General features: G+C 34.7%; 3 protein-coding genes across 4 annotated transcripts; all 3 read right to left on the bottom strand.

Annotated features, from left to right (window-relative positions):
• Positions 1–772: 772 nt before the first annotated feature.
• Positions 773–19,110, bottom strand: LOC135946110 (brachyurin-like). 2 transcript variants are annotated; one of them, XM_065494171.1, is made up of 8 exons: positions 19,025–19,110; positions 18,639–18,741; positions 2,913–3,183; positions 2,695–2,855; positions 2,539–2,634; positions 1,934–2,026; positions 1,235–1,389; positions 773–1,017 (listed from the first exon to the last, which is right to left on the bottom strand). In XM_065494171.1, the coding sequence occupies exons 1-8, from the start codon at positions 19,079–19,081 to the stop codon at positions 847–849; spliced, it is 1,107 nt and encodes a 368-aa protein (XP_065350243.1). In that variant the 5' UTR covers positions 19,082–19,110; the 3' UTR covers positions 773–846. The 2 variants fall into 2 exon arrangements, with proteins under 2 accessions (XP_065350243.1, XP_065350242.1); XM_065494170.1 differs by lacking the exons at positions 18,639–18,741; positions 19,025–19,110 and adding exons at positions 3,241–3,343; positions 3,796–3,873.
• On the bottom strand, positions 4,565–7,295 carry LOC135946112 (brachyurin-like). The gene is made up of 7 exons (XM_065494173.1): positions 7,210–7,295; positions 6,525–6,627; positions 6,195–6,471; positions 5,972–6,138; positions 5,816–5,911; positions 5,144–5,298; positions 4,565–4,809 (listed from the first exon to the last, which is right to left on the bottom strand). The coding sequence occupies exons 1-7, from the start codon at positions 7,264–7,266 to the stop codon at positions 4,639–4,641; spliced, it is 1,026 nt and encodes a 341-aa protein (XP_065350245.1). The 5' UTR covers positions 7,267–7,295; the 3' UTR covers positions 4,565–4,638.
• Positions 8,572–12,157, bottom strand: LOC135945947 (brachyurin-like). Its single transcript, XM_065493896.1, has 6 exons — positions 11,986–12,157; positions 10,015–10,235; positions 9,795–9,949; positions 9,644–9,736; positions 8,894–9,048; positions 8,572–8,839 (listed from the first exon to the last, which is right to left on the bottom strand). Exons 1-6 carry the CDS (start codon positions 12,049–12,051, stop codon positions 8,669–8,671), a joined length of 861 nt encoding a protein of 286 aa, XP_065349968.1. The 5' UTR covers positions 12,052–12,157; the 3' UTR covers positions 8,572–8,668.
• Positions 19,111–19,375: the final 265 nt, after the last annotated feature.

Genomic DNA, 19,375 nt, shown 5'->3' on the forward strand with positions numbered 1-19,375 from the left:
TACTGGAGAAGATTCTAGTGGTTCGTTAGTGGCTCGCATTGTTTACAGTATAGCAGCGGGCAATTACATTACACGAAAATCTAATTGGGAAAATTGCCATAAACGAGCATGCCTCGGTTATGGGGAGCGCCGTGCAGAGTATGCAACCGGCACGGCTGGTTTCCTTTGCTCCGCCCTCGTCGCTGCAACAATTAATAATTATTGCCCTGCAGCGGTCGAGCAGACACGCGAGCGAGTGCATCACTTAATTCTCTCGGAGCAAGCTCATACTTGAGGTATTTTTATCGGCGTCATTTGTGCAGTGTTTTTATATTTATTTGTTTTTATTTTACTGTATTCATTGTGAATAAGTTGTTATGTTGATTTACAGTTATTGCACACTCGTGATTTGTGAATCTGCGATCAAGGCCTCTTTGAGCGCGTGTATTTAACACATACTATTTGAACCCGGACTCGGGGTGAGCATTTTTATGTTTTTTTTTTTTTTTTTTTTATTGAGTTAATTATTACAAAATATTGTTCATTACCAATATGAATTGTATTTACTATTTACGGAAAATCTTCATGAACTGTTTAAATTTGAACAAATAGATGAAAGGGCAATAAAAAAAATACCAGTTTTCCCTACATAATTAAATTTTAAAAATATTTGCATTAAACCGAAAAAAGACTTAAATTCAATTCTCAATTAAATTTAGTTGGAAGACCAAGTGGAAAAAAGCAACAACATTTTGTTCTTAATGTATTAAAAAGAAAGGAAACAAATCAATCATTTCAATTAAAAATTATTTATTAGAGTCCCATCTTCCAACACCAAGAATAAATAATAATGATGTCCACGTAGAATTACGTAAATGTTTTTAGAGTCGTGGAGTGGATCCAGGAAATGTAGGGATAAATCCAGGTGAATGAGCTGGGTTGTTGACGTGGGCAGCCCACTATTTGAGAGTTGATTCCAATAACTTTACCACTGATTTCAGCTGGAGATGTGTAAAAAACAGGTCCACCTTCATCAGCCTAAAATGAATTATTTTATAACTTTTTAAATATGAAATTTAAATTGTCTAATGGCATCTTAGCTCTGTGCAGATTTAGTGGAGACGAATGGCTAAATAGTGAAATTTTAAGAGCCAAATACTTGACTTTACTTATTGCTATGTTCCTTAAAAAAAAGTTGCAAGCTCAAAATGCCATTATTTTAGCAATTAAGATGAGATATTCATAAAAATCTTACAAAGCAGACTCCTTTAGTTCCGGAAGCGGTGTTCAAACATCCCGTGTTTCCAGGGTACGTCACAAAAATTCCAATTGTCTGTGCGTTGCACGTCTCCTTATTCATATTCTGCATATCGATAACATTCAGTGTTGACATCGCGTCCACAAATGATACTAAAAATCGCATAAAATAACATAAGTGCAAACGGTAAATAATCATGCACTCTTGATGAAATTCCATTCAAATTAAATTATTTGGGAACTGTAAATAAGGTAACGTTAGCATGACGAGGAAATTTGGATAAAATTCGGGAGGTTGAGGCTAGTCTTTGCGTGTGCAGTTTTTGCAATTTTTTACGGTTAGAACCATAATTAGTAAATTTTTAAAAATACCGCTTTGTATTTTAGTTTATTTGATCTCCAAAATCTCGCAAACAAATAATGATATTCCCTTTTTCGCATTTTGGTTCTACGTCAAATTTAACGTTTACTCGGAAGAAAATCAATTTGAGAAATATTTATTTTAATATTACGGATATAAGTCTCATATAAAATCTCCGTCAAAAATTTAGTAAAGCAGCGAAGATATGGCATGGATACTCTAATTAGCAGAGAAGATAGCAGAACAACGGTCAAAATTACGATTTATTAATTTCTTTTGTTCCGGGAACGGTGTTCAAACATATCCCAAATTTCCTGGGTAAGTCACACAAAATACCTCTTGCCTGTGCGTTGTACGGTGCATTATTCAGAGTCTGCGTATCGGAAACAGTCTTTACTGGCGGGGGTTGCACCACGACCGTAACAGTCGCTAAAAATTGTACAAAATAACAGTTGAAACAGTAGATGGTCCAACAATAAAATATCCCCTAATGAAATTCTCAATTGAGATTGTTGAAAAAAAATAATGACCTTGAAAAAAAAGTAAATTTTGATAAAATTATACATAGATAGGTTATGAGACGAGTGCAGGTTTTGCAATTTTTTACAGTTTGAACCGAAGACTTGACATATAGAGACGTAAAATTCCCATAAATCCTTTTTTTAATTTTTGATTTAATTTTTGTATCACGCCATTCATTTCTGTGGAATTTGCGTAGCGAGGAATTTTAAAGAAAAAAATAACTGCTGATGAAAAAAATGAGTTTAAATTATGAGTAGCATGCTCCATCTATTTTACAAAAAAAAATCTGTTTACAGTCGAGTAACAAACTTTTTTAGACTACAAACAATGCAAAATCGATGAAAATACTTTTTCAAATGAAATAAAATAAAATACCTCCAATATAATCCCACAAAAAAAAGATGGAAATTGTAACTTACCGTCATCAGCACGACCGAATCCTAGTGTCGTAAACACAATATTGTCCAACGCTGCGGTGGGTTTGACGGTTGACAGACGAGCTGTCCCGACAGTTCCTAGAATCGCAAGTATAATTAAAATGCAAGCAGGAACAATTAAAATTAACTTGTTCTCACCACTAAGTGTAAGCGGTGTGTCTAAATTAAGCAGAGCGATATCATTTATATCGTAGTTCAATCTAAAATTGGGATGAATTATAGCCGTGGCTGTGCTTGATGATGTGGCCATATTCAGCGGATTCACAATTGTCCCAGCAAAGACAGTAATATCTGTGGCCCTTTAAATAACGAAAATTAGAAACATGACATATTATGGAATTACAGATTATAATCACAGCGCGACGCAGTGAGCGGCAGTCAACACCCAAACGGACGACAAAATTACACCCCCGCATTCTTCTATAACAACCCCACCAGCATTCAAGGCTTGAATAAAGACATAGGCAGTGAATGGCGACACGAACGTAGCAGCCGTAAGAGGTATTCCTCCCAAAATTCTTCCGTTGTCATCCGTTCCGTTGTGATAGATCGGTTTCGCAGTTGTTGGATTAACTCCAGAATTCGTGTTGTTCTCTAATTTCGACAGGAAGGTTTCTGTTTCTGTGTCTATAAATTTAAAAAATTAAATATACATCATGTGAAATTCAATAAAATAATAATTACAATTGGCATCTGCTACCGTAGCTTCCAGAGTGTGTTCTTTTGTGACAACCTCTAAATCTACGTTGCCTGTTTTTTTAGCATCTTCTTTCAGACATTTTGAGACCTTTGAACCAAAAAATATTTTATTTTTTATATATTAAAGGGGAAATTTTGAAATTTCATGCTATCATGGCCTTTACTTCGAATATCCTAATGAAAATGACAAACGTTTTGAAAACATGTCAAAAATCCCAAGTTCCAAAATTAATTTCGTTTTTTAAACTTATTTTTTTAGAAAATAATATTTATTTAGAAATTTTTGAAGTCCAGCCTATTCAAAAGAAGGGTGCATATTCAGCTGCAGCTTTCATTAGGCTGTAAGGCGTAAGGGCGTTTAAAAAACAGTCCAACTTATTAGGGGCAACAGAGTTTAAATAAAGTTTAAAAAATACTATTGTATCATAAAAATTTTAATTTTTTTGTAATTTAAAAAAAATGCCTATATATAACGTTAAAAAAGGTCCTAAAAGAAAATTTGCAGTGAATCTGTATTTAAAATAAAAATGGTTTACTCACTCTAGCAGAAGCCTGCGCAAGAATAGCAAGCACAACAATCCACTGGGAGGAACGCATGGTGAAGCCGGCAGCAGCAGCAAGATTGCAGATATGTTGCACCTTTTATTTGCCGGGGTTTATATATACTGCTCAGAGAGTCCCTTCCAAATCGAGCAGCACAATGAGTAATTGCAAAACAAAAATGCTGTTTTTAATGCTTCCTTTTATACCTGTCGATAATTTGTGGTTTTCATGACCTTTGTACCTTTACTGTAGAAGATTCGAGTCGTTCATTTTAGTGGCCCGCATCTTTTAGCAGCGGGCAAATCACTTTAAACGACTATCTGATTGGGAGTAATGTTGGAGGTAGAGCGTTTTAGTTTTTGGCCAAATTAACCACTGGATTTTTGTTGCCTTTCTCGCTGCGATAACCACCAACATTATGGTGGAGATTTATTTTATTTTATTCTATATTTAATGAATTTTAGGAGTTTTAAAAAAGCCCTAAATACTTTTTTGCTCAACGTGCCTGACATTTGGTTTTTCTGTAATAGGCTTCTTCAACGAACTGTTCGAAATTAGAGGTGATTGAAAAATTTGTCGTGCAGGAAAGATGAAAAATCGGATTTTTTCAAGTTAGAACAATAATTTTAAAATAAAAGTATTTGCATTAGACCGATATTTCTTGCACAAAAGACAAAAAACCTGAAGAGTTGCATGCGTCAAAGAAGCAACAACATTTTGACACAAGGTTCTTGATGTATTTTAAAAAGAAAGGAAACAGGTCAAACATTTGAATTAAAAATTATTTATTTGGGTCGCACCTTCCAATACCAACAATAAATAACGATGATTTACGCAGCATTACATAAAATTTATAAAAGTCTTGGAATGGATCCAGGGAATGTAGGGATAAATCCAGGTGAATGAGCTGGGTTGTTGACGTGGGCAGCCCAAGATTTGAGAGTTGATGCCAATAACTTTCCCGAAGTCATCAGTTGGAGATTCGTAAAAAACAGGTCCGCCAGGGTCAGCCTAAATATTCAAAGATTATTTTAGAACATATGAAGTATGAACTTGAAATTGTCGAATGCCATCTTAGCTCTGTGCAGATTTACCGAGCTAAATAGATAACTTTTAAGAGCGAAAAAATTTAAATATAAAATTATCTATTTGTAAAGCGACTAATGCGGCCCCTTAAGACCTCGCACCAGCAGTAAAAAAATTATAACTGAGAATTTTGAATCAGTATAATTGAAGCAAACATCCGACTTTACTAATTGCTGTTATTTTACAAAAAAAAAAAACACTAGAGCTCAAAATGACATTATTGTAGCAATGAATATGAGATATTTATAAAAATGCTTACATTGCAGATTCCTTTAGTTCCGCCAGCGGTTTTCAAACATCCCGTGTTTCCAGGGTACAACACGTAAATTGGTGCTGTCTGTTGGTTGCACGTTACTCTATTCATATTCTGCATATCGACAACATTCAGTGTTGACCCAATGCTCGCGAAAGGTGCTAAAAATTGAATAAAATAATTAAAGTCTCTGAAATTAAAAACATATTAAATTGAATCAATTGAGAACCATTGTGCTTAACTAAAAGAAGAGGAAAATTTGAAGAAAATTAGGGAGGAGTCTTTGGGTATGCAGTTATTAAAATTTTTCCAGTTGGAATCCGAGATTAACTAGCGAAAATCTAAAAATCCCCTTTTTTTGTTTTATGACCTTCGATATCTCGCAAACTATCCATCCATTTAGATCTACATCTTCAAAGTGATTTATTCAAGTGATCAAATTTAACGTTAAGTAAAAAATAATTAATTTTGAGAAATATTTCATAAAATTAAACTAATGAAAGTATTTTAAAAGTTAATACAGATAAAAGTTGTTCTCAGTTGAAAATTAGTTTCAGCATTGAAGATCTTGTTTAAAGTCGAATAAAAAACTACAAACAATGTAAAATAGATAAAATAATTTTTCAAGTAAAAAATCCTCCAAATTGGTCGACAAAAAATATCTAAATCAAAACTTACCATCCGTAGCAGGACCGAATCCCAGTGTCGTAAAAATAAAATTGTCCAACGCAATGGTGGGTCTGACGAGCGACAGAGAAGCTTTCCCGACAGTTGCTAGAATTGCAAGTATAATAATTAAAATGCAAGCAGAGGAGCCATTCAAATTTTACTCACCACTAAATGTAAGCGCTGTGTCTAAACTAAGCAGAGCGATGTCATTTAATAAGCAGTTCTGTCTAAAACTGGGATGAATTATTGCCATGGCTGTACTTTGTGTCGTGGGCGTGGCCGTATTCACCGGATCCGCAATTGTCCCAGCAAAGACAGTAACATCTGTGGCCCTTTAAATAAAGAAAATTAGAAACATGACATTTGTGGAATTACGGAATATAATCACAGCGCGACGCAATGAGCGGCCGTCAACACCCAAACGGTGGACAAAATTACACCACCGCAATCCTGGATAACAGTCCCAACAGCATTCGTGGATTGAACGAAAACATAAGCTGTGAGCGGCAGCACGAATGTACCAGCCGTAAGGAGTGTTCCTCCCAATATTCTTCCGTTGTCATCCGTTCCGTTGTGACTGATCGGTTTCGCAGTTGTTGGATCAACTCCAGAATTCGTGGTGCTCTCTTCCTTTATATTCGACAGATAGATTTCGGTTTCTGTGTCTAAAAATTATAAAGAAAAAATAGCACGTGAAATCAAATACACTAATAATTACAATTGGCATCTGCCACCAGCGCTTCCAGAGTGTATTCTTTTGTGGCATCCACTGAATCAAAGTTGCTTCTTTTTTTAACATCTTCTTTCAGACCTTTCGAGACCTTTGAACAAAATATTAAATTTTTTCCATGAAAGGATATTTTAAAATTATACAGTCGCATGCGTATTGTTCGATTCTCCAAATGAAAATGACAAACGTTTTGAAAACAGAACAGAAAAGTAGGATTTAAAAAAGGATAATTAAAACCTTTTGTTATTTGGGGGCTCTAACTTACCCGGGGTCTAAATATTTTGTTAGTTGTTAAAAATAAAACTATGACAAAACATTTTTATCCGATTTTTCTCTCTTAAGCCCATTCCAAAAATTTTCTCGACCAATTCACAAAATCATAGCAATATCTAATATCCTAAAGACTCAGCAAAACATTTTTTTACTTTTTTTAAAGCCACACTGCAAATCAGTGGTTAGAAAATCTCAATGCACTCGTGTCAAATGTGAGTATTTTGCACCACGCAGCAACAGTGACATGTGGCGGGGTGAGATTTTCTCACCGCTGACTTGCAGTATACGCAAATAAAAAAATAATGCCAATTACTAGAAAATAGTGCGAACAGAAAATTCTAACTGTTCTAAAATTTAATTTGAAACCTAAATATTTAATGGAAAAATATGGTTTACTCACTCTAGCAGAAGCTTGCGCGAGAAGAGCAAGCACGACAATCCACGGGGAGGTACGCATTGCGAAGCCGGCAGCAGCAGCAAGATGATACCCAGTTGCAGATGTTGCACCTCTTCTTTTCAGGGGTTTTTATACTGTTTGGGGAGTCCCTTCCCAATCCAGCAGCACAGTGAGAAATTGCAAAAAACTAAAATAGCAGATATACTTGTTTTTAGTGCTCCCGTTTATACCTGTCGAGAATTTGTAGTTTTCATGACCTTTTCACCTCTACTGTATAGAAGATTCGAGTCGTTGGTTAGTGGCCCGTATTTTTTTAGCAGCGGCCAAAAATCACTTTTCCCCCAATACTGATTGGAAGGATTGTTGGGGGTAGAGGGTTTAGGTTTTGGGGAAATAGCTACTGGATTTGTGTTGCCTTTCTTTTTTTGAGATCCACGTACATTATGGAGGAGATATTTTTATTTTATTATTTTTTTACTATTTTAGGAGATTTAAGAAAACCCTAGATTTCAAACACATTAGTTAAAATTTGGTTTGCAGACACTGCTCAGTAAGACAAACCGATGGTAAATAAATTAAAATTAGCCACAAGCTTTGTAAGCTTTTTTAGACGATTGCGTTGCGGAAAGTGAAAAATGTTCCACCAATCGATGTGTCTTTCCTAGTAGAATCACGAGATTTTAATTTGATGTATTACCCATGTTAAGGATTTTCAACCTTAAATTTGGGAGATAGCTCTTAACTCGCTGGAAGCTACAAGACTTTATGTATTGTTTCGCCCAAAACTGAACCTCAATTCCTACTACGAGTTTCCTTGCAAGCAATTCCTGAACATATTTAATTTGAAAATATATAGGTAGAGGGAATTTCAACATTGCATTTAATATTTATTTTAATTAATAGTAAAATTTACTTCCTGATTAGCACACCATTGGATGACGAGGGAAATTAAAAACAAAAGATCATCGACAAATTAACCTTTTAAATTTTCGCAATGTTTTGGAAATTTGATATTTTCAATGCAAATTGAAGAATGTGAATTTGTTGATTGCACTTTTCTAATTAAATAATGCTGCTCATGCACTGTAATGTAAATTGCGGAAATGTTCAATATCATGCTAATTATTTTAATTTATATTCCATTGAGGTTTTCACCTTTTTTTGACTGACGATTGATTTGCTTCGATAATACCGTCTCGTCTACGAAAGAAATGTAAATTAGATCTAATTTATGAATTTTGGTTTTGATGAAATACATGTTTTTATTGAAATTGATATATTTAGATGTAAAAAATTTAGTTTTCCTTCAGCAGAGATTATTTTTTAATATTTGTGATGTGGCCTGGTTCAAGAAAAATAAAATCCTTATTTGTTTGAAGCCAATACCATATTTTATTTAAATACCAAGAATAAATATTATAAAAATTAATCTTTTTATTATTTTTGTTTCCACACAAACATATTAAGTAAGCACCAGCCTGACCGTGGTTTGAATCCAGCCAATGAAGGGGAAAATGTAGGTGATAGAGCTGGGATATTGGCTGGAGCAGGCCAAATATTGCGAGTTGATTGCTAACAATTTCGGACTGTTGTCGGTTGCGCTCGGGTAAACCACAGGTCCACCGCCGTCTCCCTAAAAATTAAATTATTTTCTAAGAGAATTCCCTGAAATATAGCTTAATCATACAAAGCAAACGCCTTTGGCTCCACTTTCAGTGCTCAAACATCCAGTTTCAGGAGGGTAGTCCACATAAACATCTATTGTGTCCGACTTGCATGTGGGCCCATACAAATGCGTCATTTCGATTACGTTCAATACTGGTGGCGTGGGCAGAACGGTGGCTGAAAAAAATTGTAGCTTTTAAAATACGCTTAAAATTTCAGGGAAAGAAATATTGCGCTCCCCTTTTATGGTAACAATTCAACGTAAAATACATATTTAATTGTAGAAATGCCCACAAAATTAACCTTTATTTTGCAATTCACCAGTTGCATAAACCCTAAGTGTTCGAAGCCGCCAACAGATGGCGCCACCGTAGACTTTCGATTTTAAGGCGCTGCGATTTCAGACTCAATCTAGCTACTGTGCATTCTTCAATTAATTTGCTAATTTTTGACGTGCTGAAAACCAAAATCGGTTCAGCCAATCGCCGTAGAATCGTGAAAAACTATTTTTTGAAATAAAAAAAATCTTTTCCAACGTTTCTACGGCGAATGGCTGAACCGATTTTGGTTTCCAGCACGTCAAAAATTAGCAAATTAATTAAAAAAAGCAAAATAGCTAAATTGATACTGAAATCACAGCAAAAATGCCTTAAAATTGCTTAGAACAAAATTTTTTAGAAAGTCTGTGGTTGCGTGATCTCTTGGCGGCTTTAATAACTAAGGGTTTATGCAACTGGTCAATTGAATAGTTATTCCGGGAAAACCCACTTACTTTCATCAGCAGGACCAAATCCCATGGTCTTAACCACGATATTGTTCAAGGTACTGGGATGGACACTTGAGAGCCGAATGGTCCCAACAGTTCCTAGAATATCATTGAGATAATGGAAGCATTAATTAACGCATTTTTAAATTCACCTTACCACTAATGGTGACCGCTTTGATCAACCTGATCAGCGCGATGTTGTTAACCACATAATTATATTTGAAGCCGGGATGAATGATTGGCACGCCTTGAAACGGGTTGCCTGTCATCGGATCCTCTTGCTTTCCAACGTAAACACTCGCACTTCCACCCCTTTAAATTGTACATATATATTTAAAATTAAACCGGCAAGATTAGAAACAAACAAAAAAACTCACGACGCGACGCAATGAGCAGCGGTAATAACATAATTTTTAGTCAATAAAGCGCCACCGCAGAATGTTTCAGCAATGCCAGACGCGCCTGTGCCCTTCACGAGCACGTGGTAGTTGTACAGAGGAAAGTTGTCAGCCGAAACTGCCGTTCCTCCCAATATTCTTCCGTGTCGTGCGGTTGCGTTTTGGAATTGCAACCGTAGCTCTGCATCTCCGTTCGTCACCTTTAAATAAATAAACAAATATTGTTTTTAAAACGGCTTTTCTCATGAAGGATGACCAAATTTTAAGATTTAAAAAAGTATGGCACACGCACTTTTGTGTATAATAATGTGCAGTGGCTCTTTCGGCCTCAAACCTCCTAATCAAAAATCATAAAGCCACATAGAATTTTGAATCAGTGATCGTTCCGCCTGCACTGATCTCTGCGAGTGCAAACGTAAACAAAAAGAGAAAAAATTCAACTAATAATAAGCCAAAATTATCTCCTTTTCTTATTTGAGCTTTTTTGAAAGAGTGAAACAGCCAAAACGTAAATCTATAGAAGGACAAAATATAGATTTCATGTTCCACCGCCCCTTGAAGGCTGCCAACTGCCGCTTAAGCATGAGAGGATTAATTTTATATTAGTGAAATTCATTTCGTCCTGCAACTCTCAACAACCTTACGCAAATTTCCTTGTAGCAAATTTCCTTGTTGAAAGATGCGCAATTTTTCCGCGTCCACGATGATTTCTTCCAAATTGAGAATAATTCAGAAAACAAAACAGTAATATTATTTTAAATTTCTACTTTTTCCTACTACTTTGAGCTGTGAATAGAATTAGACGTTGTGATCCCCAATTAGCTTACATCGGGTATCACTAGATTTTATTTTTAAATTACACTTTTGATCATTAAAGGGCAAACAAAATTAATAAAAATGTGATTTCCTTTCATTTCCCCTCATCAGAACGCAAACTCGTGTGTCATTTACAGCCTATTGAAATACATTTTTAATTGCAGTTTTTAAATTATTTTACCAGAAAAAAGGATTGGTTTTCATTGACGTATATCAGCAATTTTTATAAATTTTCGACCAAAATCAAATTGATACTAAATTGGCCGGAATTATTAATGGCTTTGAAACGCTTTTCAAAAATATTTTCCAGTTTCTTTCACATTTACGAGGCTATTGAACTCTTGTTGCGAGTCAAACTTTTCAAATATTTTGAATGCCACAGAGGAATAAATCGAAATATTGCAAAAGAAACACGGTAATTGTTATTTCATTTTTTCTTTTAAGCAATAAAGAATAAATCTCAATTTTTTTTGAGGTTAAGAATTTTTAACTAAAAAATATACTCTTGCAAAAAAAGACTCTACTCTGATCTTTTCAGAGAAAAAAATTAAAATTTTTTGTTTTAAATTTTACTGTCCTAAAAATGAATTAAAATAGTCTGAATTCGAATTTATCCTGTTGAAATATGTCTTTTAAATAATTTATTAGTTATTATTTATTTAATAAATTGATTATTATTAAAGGCGTGATTGCGTTTTTTCTTTTTAATTTTTTACCCAGCACATCCCGTGGGCTATGAGCCCAATAACTCCACCGAGCGGAAGAATTGGGGCCCGAGTGGCCGCAGAGGAGCTTTGGCCCCATGTGGCCATCTTTCCGCCTCCCCGCACCGAGGTCTTTTATTAAAACGCCAGATATTTTGTCCCTGAAGCCGGTGGAAAGGTGCGAAAACCAGCAAATGGCGAGTTCTCCCAGCCCGTTTAGCTATTTGAGCATTTCGAGTCACTGAACTAACCACCTTTGGCCATTTCTGACATTGGGCAGCCAGTATTTAGTTCCCCGAACTGCTCAAATATCTCCCAACACTCCTGAGAATGCCGAGACATTTGAAAATAAATCATTTTATTAAAAATGGCGCTAATTTTGTTATCAAAATAAAATATTATTTAATAATTGGAAATGAAGTAAACTCACTCTGGCGCAAACTTGCGTGCTGAGAAGCGTTAGCAGCAAAATCCACAGGGAGGATCGCATGGTCATGCCGTGTACAGCAGCACACCGATTGTGAGGTGAACCTCTTCAATGCCCAAGTTAAATAGCCCGTGCTAATTGAGCAGGGAATTCGGAAATTGTAGCAAGAGAGGATTTAATTTTATCGCAATGAAATGCAAATTTTGTGCCACTCCCAAATGTGTATAATTTTATAGTAATTTTCGCAAAATTTTCATTACAATTGGACCGAGAAATTATTGGTAACGGCACCTATAATAACAGGTTTTGCTGCTGGCCCTGCGCCGACCAGTTTTGGTCTAGCTAAAAATATACACTGCGAGAGGAGAATAGGAAAAGAGTCATTTATGAGCTCTTGACCTATCTAACACAAACATTGTAATGTGGCACGCATCTACATATATTTTTAAACGGTTCAAAATTAATATCCAACTTTTATTTTCTTGTAAATTATATTTTTAATTAAAATTTCAAATTTTCTTCTCTATTCTGTCTTTGAACCTTTTTTTTAAAGAGATTACAGGCAATGTTTTTAAAGAAGCAACATATTATGTAAATTTCACATTTCCATGCAAATTGCTCGGAGAGCGCTTAGCTAAAATTCCCTTCACTTTAAATTTTTAAAAAAAAATCCTGCTCGGGAAAACCCAAGCAAGCAGAATCCTGCTCTCTTGATCCCCCTATGCTTTGTTGACATTAATTTATTGATGGGCGACTGGATATTCTGGCGAATTAATGGGCTGCCAGAGGAGTAATCGTTTTTTTGCACCAGGACGCCTTGCAGAGGCCGTTAACCTTGATAATACCCTCTTTGCGCAGGTAGTAAATTTTGCGACATTCCCGCACACGTACACACACACAGTCGTGCTTAAAATACATCCGAAAACTCGTTCTTGCGCTTGGTGCGGGTATAAAGAACACCAATTATTCTCTGATGTAACGGGAATGTGCGAAGAATAATTACACCTTTGACTTGACCAAAGGAGAACACTAGTCTGAATTCAGTTAATTGATTGTGCAAAAAATGGACTGGCACTGGAAACCAAAAATGTTTAATATAAAGGGTAATTTTATTATTATTCACGCTTGAGAGAGTCTAATAATCTCAAAATTGTATTAATCCTGGAGAAATGTCTTTCAATTCTTTTTAATTATTGATTATTATCCCCCTTAAATTTCTAGAAAAATATTTTTAATTAAAAATATTCATGCACATTTTCCATGTTCTTTCATCCACATTTGTTTGGTTATAAATAAAATATGAGGAAATGATTTTTTTGCAAAATAATGCAGCTCGCAATTTACAACTAAATAGAAATTTTTAATAAAAATCAATCCTAAGAAAATTATTTCTGGAAATTGTATAAACAACACAAACTCGGCTTTTGTTTCAGAACAACAAGATAAAAAATACAAATTTTAATTGAGAAAATTGATATCTGAAGAGCCCAAATGTTCAAATCTGGATAAATAATAATTTCAAACATAAAAATGATTTTATTATTTTTTAAAAACTTTAATTTATATAACGACGCTTTATTTATTTTCAATCTACCCTCTTTAGGTGCTTTAAAGGGTCTAAAAATCGCTTCATTCACATTCATTGCGTAATGAACACAAGTTATGAATTTCTGTGAACATTTGGAACTGATTTTAATTAAATTGGTGAAATTTTTAGAGTTAAAATACATCAACAAGTGCTGAATCAAGATCAAGAAGGTATTTGACCTGCATTCAGGACCTTAAATTAGAATTGCAGTAAAAGCAGTGTAGCATAGACATAAAACATTTTTTCAGAAACAGGTTTTTTTAAGTGTATGAATTTATAAATTTAAAAATATAACTTATTCATGAACCTGACCTGGCAAACGTTTGGGAAGGTCCTCTAAATTGATGGTTTGCACCTGGTCTCGCTATATTAATAAAAGGCCAATGATCTGCCCGCAGAGGATAAAAACAACACCCCGCAGCTATATAAAATAATAAAAATAAAGCGGCCGATTAGCTTTTAGTTTCATGCTCCGCCAGCAAAAACAAAAACACACGGCTCTCTGCCTTGCTCAAAACCAGCTCTCCTCCCGCCACAGCCGAGAGTAAAAAAGCGAAACTGGTATAGTGCTGAAATTTTTCGCAAGTAACTGACCTAACAGCTAAGCAGGATGTCATTCTGGTCGCGGTAAAATTGCGCATCGCTCAACAAACACCCAAATTTTCATTGTAGAATTGATTGTTACACTTTTCTAGCAACAAGGAAATTCGCGTTTGATTGCAGAAAGTTGCGCAATTTTTCCTCTGCCACTCTGCCACTCTGCCAGTGCAAATGTGAATAAAAATACAATGTAAGAAAATTATCCCTGGAAATTATGTCAACAACACAAACGTGGCTTTTGTTTCAGAACTAACACGTTTTAATTGAGAAAATTGATTTTTGAAGAGCTCAGTTCAAAACTGCAAAATTGTTTAATTCAAATATTAAAAATTACTTTATTTTTTATTTTTAAAACTTAATAGTTTAAGAAAAGAATGCTTTTTATTTTTTCAATCCATCCCCTGATGTTGGTTTAATGAGTCTACAATTGCGTAATTAAAACCCGCTATCTTAAGAAATTGCTTTGAATTTAAAAGTACAATTGATTTCGTGTTCTGTGTATGAATTGATTGCGAAAGACTCTAATTTTTACATAACTGACTTGAAAAATAGATTTCATTTACCAGAGACAGATGCGTATAAAAAATTGTGTGAATCTAAGAAAACAAATAAATAGACTGCTGATTTGTGCCGAATTCTTCGAGACTGAAACTATGATTAATGAGAACTGGCGTGGTCCAGATTTTCCCGATAGACATATTTTTACAAGATTTGCTTGTCATGGCTATCTCTTTGCTTTCTGGGCTTTCTGTAATAATACAACTTTCCCCTAGGAACCGAAAATTGTGACTGTAGATGTGATTTTTGGGGGCGAGACATATGAAAAATATCATATTAATAAAATTAACTCTGAGGGAAGCATAAAAAATATTTAAAATTTAACCAATTAAGTAGATTTAAAAGTGTTGCACGCATTTGCGTTTAATAAAATTATTATTAAAATTGCGTGATTTATGTTTATAGAGTAATTCAAACGCGTGAAAAAATACAGCTTTTTTCCAATTATTCTAATGAATTTTTCCTACATTCCAGATTTCATTACAAGGTAGGGCTTTTTATTTGTATTTGTGCCTCTCCTCATCTACAATGGAGGGCAAAAATGGCATTAGACTGGTTCGTTTCAATGACTAAGGTCAAGCACCACCATCTGCTGTGGGCTTACCAAAAAGAAATAAACTTTAAAAAACAGGTTCGCCTTTATTTTTATTTTGCTTGCCTCACGCCACAGGAATTTCGGCCGGTCGCCTGAGAATGAACTTTGCAAAGAGGTAAATCTTTTTGTGCTCTTGAAACGTATAATTAGACTTAATTTTTTTAATATTATTCGTTCAGGCCACCAAATGATCCCGGTAATATTTGTTTTGGTGCTATTTAAAGATAGTTAATTATACGAGCGCCAAAGTAGAAAAATCGTGGAAAGTATTTATTACTCTTAATTCACCCACGCGCGGTAGAGACGAACATTCGCGGATTGCGAGCATTGATCTCTCTAAACTTGCAAAGACTTTATTACTAAATTGTCTGTAAATAGAAAACACTCATACTCACTGCCTTTTGCATTTAATAAACACTTGCCGCAATTTTTCTACCTTACTGGCACTTGTAATTAATTCTCGTCAAATAATTTTCCTCAGTTTTAAATTTACAGCTTCCGACTTTTCAAAATAGTTAAGTGTGAAGAAAAATTTATATTGAAAGAGGAATAGTTTATCCATTTGTTTGAGTTTTTCCGGATGTTTCTTTATTAAATTTAAAAAAAATGACTCAAATAAATTTCTTTCATTTTTCCCAAAATTCATAATTTTATTTGATGTCCATGCAATTAGTGCTCGGAAAAAAATGTTTTCCACGTTTCTACGGAGATTGGCTAAATTGATTTTGGATTTTCACAGCAGAAATCAGATTATGCTCAGAATGCAGAGCAGAAGGATTGAGTCTTAAAACTCTTAAATATTCTTTTTGCCATCTTTGACATAAGGTCCCCGAAATGCTCAAATGCCTCCCAAATGGCCTTAACACTGCGGGGAATTCTTGTTGATTGTATTCTAACTCTATAATTTTGTTAATATTGAGCTATTTGCTGTCTATAACAATGCGATACATTATTCTTAATTTGGCCAAAAGAGTTTGAAAAAATTAATGTTTAATTAATGCTCTTAAGTTTATCTCATAAGATTAATATTATATTAATTATTGTACTTGGTTTTTTTGGCGTCATGGTTCGTGTTATGCAACCTGTGCAGCACCACTGCCAAGCGGAATAGCTTTAATAAGGAGATTAGAATTTTCGGGGCTCGTCAAATTTTTGTTGATTGTGTTCTCCGATTATTTCTTTCTTTTTTTAAAGGATTCCCGATTTCCTTTGGGAATTTGTTGGTTTTAAATCTTTAAATCGGTTAATCAAAACAAAAATTCATGCCAAAAATTATGAACCGCGCGCGCGTTCTATTATTTATTTGAGGAATTCCTCAAAATCAGCTATTTAACTGTGACTGATTGGTCTGATTTAATTTTTGCACGTTGAAAAGATAAACCGTCGCTAAATTTTGTTTGATTTTTATTATTTACAAACTGTGTTTGACCTATAGTGGATCGATAGAGGTCAACAATTGAAAATTATTTTAATTGTTGATAGCAATAAGCAGTTGATTGATAAACAATTTGCAAATACTCAAAAGAGGCCCTTGCTAGAATAAAAATTCCAATTTTTCAAATTTGACAGCGCTTGACCACATTTTCTTCGCATATTTTGATTTCTCTGTCCAACAGCGTATGAAACCATTTAGGCAAACTCTTTTTTAAATTGAAATAATTAAGATTCCAAATAAATTGACAGTTCTCACCGTATGAAAAGCAGCCACTTAAAAAAAACACAGCGCTTCTTAGGTCAATTTCTGCTGCGATCGTAGCAAGGATTTTACAGGATTTTGCAGTATCAATCCTCTTTAACAAAATTAGAACCTCAAATATGAAAATAATAATTTAAACTGATAAATTCGACCATTTGATTGGCTGTTTTTGAGTGAATTTATCTGGAAGTTAGATGTGTTTATATAATATTTGGGTATCATGAGAGATATAATAATGAACCGTTTTTTTTTTTAAAGTGAGTGCTCGTATTATAAAAAAGTCTTAATTTTACTGTTGGACGGAACTCTTCATTTGGCAGCGTTAGCAATGAAACAATAAATATTACGTAAACGTCTTCTTGGTATTAGCTTTGATCCATCCAAGGTAGGGGTAAATGTAGGTGAACGAGCTGGGAATATCACGAGTGCAGCCAACGTATTGAGAGTTGATGCCAATTATTTCTGTTGAGCTCCTAGTTGGCGATGTGTAAAGCACGGGTCCACCGGCATCAGCCTACAAGTGAAAATAAATATGTACTAGAGAGGACTCGCAGAAAAACATATTCGAAAAACCTGATTAAATTCCCAAGCTATAGTATAATAAATAAGAATTTTAGAAAAATCTTACAAAGCAAATTCCTTCGCTTCCGGAATTGGTGCTTAAACAACCAGTGTTTGCTGGGTACGTCACGTAAGCAGCTATCGTCTCAGAGTTGCATTTGGCCTTATTCATATATTATTCTGTATTTCGACGATATTTAGCGCTGACCCCGGAGCAACTGTCGCTGCTGTAAAAATATGTGAAAAATTCATGAGCAAAGATAGCAAATACATTTGCCTAAAATTAATTATTAATTCTATGGAATCAATTTAAATAACACCTTTTATTTGCACTGTTTTGCTATTTTTTATGTCAATGTACTTCTTCAGCCATTCCCAGATGTCAAATAAAAATAAGATTCCATTTTAAAGTGGAAAAATATCACACATAATTAATAAATTTTCTTACTGTCGTCATTAGGGCCGAATCCCAATGTGGTAAAGGCAGTGTTGTCCAACGTTTTGCTGGGTTTGGCGGTCGACAGTCGAGCTGTCCCGATGTATTTGCTGGAATTGCATATAATTAACAAACAGAATTTTCAAATTGCATTTTTCACTCACTGCCAAGAGTGAGCGGCGTGGTCATCCTAAGCAGCGCGATATCGTTGATCATGAAATTATATCTGAAATTGGGATGAATTATGGCCGTGGCTGTCACTGGGGTGGCAGACGTCGGATCTTCAAACTCCCCTGCATAAACCTTAATAGTTGTGGCCCTTTAAACATTAAAAAGTTAATCACACCACCACATTCCTCTATAACAACCCCACCAGCATTCAAGGATTGAATAAAGACATAGGCAGTGAATGGCGACACGAATGTAGCAGCCGTAAGAGGTGTTCCTCCCAAAATTCTTCCGCTTTCATCCGTTCCGTTGTGATAGATCGGTTTCGCAGTTGTTGGAGCAACTCCAGAATTCGTGTTGTTCTCTAATTTTGACAGGAAGATTTCTGTATCTGTGTCTATAAATTAAAAAAATTAAATATACATCATGTGAAATTCAATAAAATAATAATTACAATTGGCATCTGCTACCATAGCTTCCAGAGTGTGTTCTTCTGTGACAACCTCTACATCTACGTTGCCTGTTTTTTTAGCATCTTCTTTCAGACATTTTGAGACCTTGGAACCAAAAAATATTTTATTTTTTATATATTAAAGGGGAAATTTTGAAATTTCATACTAACATGGCCTTTACTTCGAGTCTCCTAATGAAAATGACAAACGTTTTGAAAACAGGTTAAAAATCCCAAGTTCCAAAATTAATTACGTTTTTAAAAAAAAAAAAAAACTACACAGATAACTAAAAAATGCCTATATATAGCATTAAAAAATGGTGCTAAAAGAAAATACTAAAATAAAATTTAGTGTGAATCTGTATTTAAAATAAAAATGGTTTACTCACTCTAGCAGAAGCCTGCGCAAGAATAGCAAGCACAACAATCCACCGGGAGGAACGCATGGTGAAGCCGGCAGCAGCAGCAAGATTGCAGATATATGTTGCACCTCTTATTTGCCGGGGTTTATATATACTGCTTAGAGAGTCCCTTCCAAATCGAGCAGTATGTACAACGAGTAATTGCAAAACAAAAATGCTGTTTTTAATGCTTCCATTTATACCTGTCGATAATTTGTGGTTTTCATGACCTTTGTACCTTTACTGTAGAAGATTCGAGTCGTTCATTTTAGTGGCCCGCATCCTTTAGCAGCGGGCAAATCACTTTAAACGACTATCTGATTGGGAGTAATGTTGGAG

This window comes from Cloeon dipterum, chromosome X (genome assembly GCF_949628265.1).
Source record: "Cloeon dipterum chromosome X, ieCloDipt1.1, whole genome shotgun sequence".
Taxonomy (NCBI): Eukaryota; Metazoa; Arthropoda; class Insecta; order Ephemeroptera; family Baetidae; genus Cloeon; species Cloeon dipterum.

Coding starts and splice junctions, on each gene's coding strand:
- LOC135946112 (XM_065494173.1), bottom strand. CDS start 7,266: ATGCGTACCTCCCCGTGGATTGTCGTGCTTGCTCTTCTCGCGCAAGCT. Junction 6,628..7,209: donor TCGCGCAAGCTTCTGCTAGA/GTGAGTAAACCA, acceptor TTTTGTTCAAAG/GTCTCGAAAGGTCTGAAAGA. Junction 4,810..5,143: donor GAACTAAAGGAATCTGCAAT/GTAAGCATTTTT, acceptor TTGAATATTTAG/GCTGACCCTGGCGGACCTGT.
- LOC135945947 (XM_065493896.1), bottom strand. CDS start 12,051: ATGACCATGCGATCCTCCCTGTGGATTTTGCTGCTAACGCTTCTCAGC. Junction 10,236..11,985: donor GCACGCAAGTTTGCGCCAGA/GTGAGTTTACTT, acceptor ATTTATTTAAAG/GTGACGAACGGAGATGCAGA. Junction 9,737..9,794: donor CAAAGCGGTCACCATTAGTG/GTAAGGTGAATT, acceptor ATGATATTCTAG/GAACTGTTGGGACCATTCGG.
- LOC135946110 (XM_065494171.1), bottom strand. CDS start 19,081: ATGCGTTCCTCCCGGTGGATTGTTGTGCTTGCTATTCTTGCGCAGGCT. Junction 18,742..19,024: donor TTGCGCAGGCTTCTGCTAGA/GTGAGTAAACCA, acceptor TTTGGTTCCAAG/GTCTCAAAATGTCTGAAAGA. Junction 3,184..18,638: donor TATGGTAGCAGATGCCAATT/GTAATTATTATT, acceptor TTAAATTTATAG/ACACAGAAACAGAAACCTTC.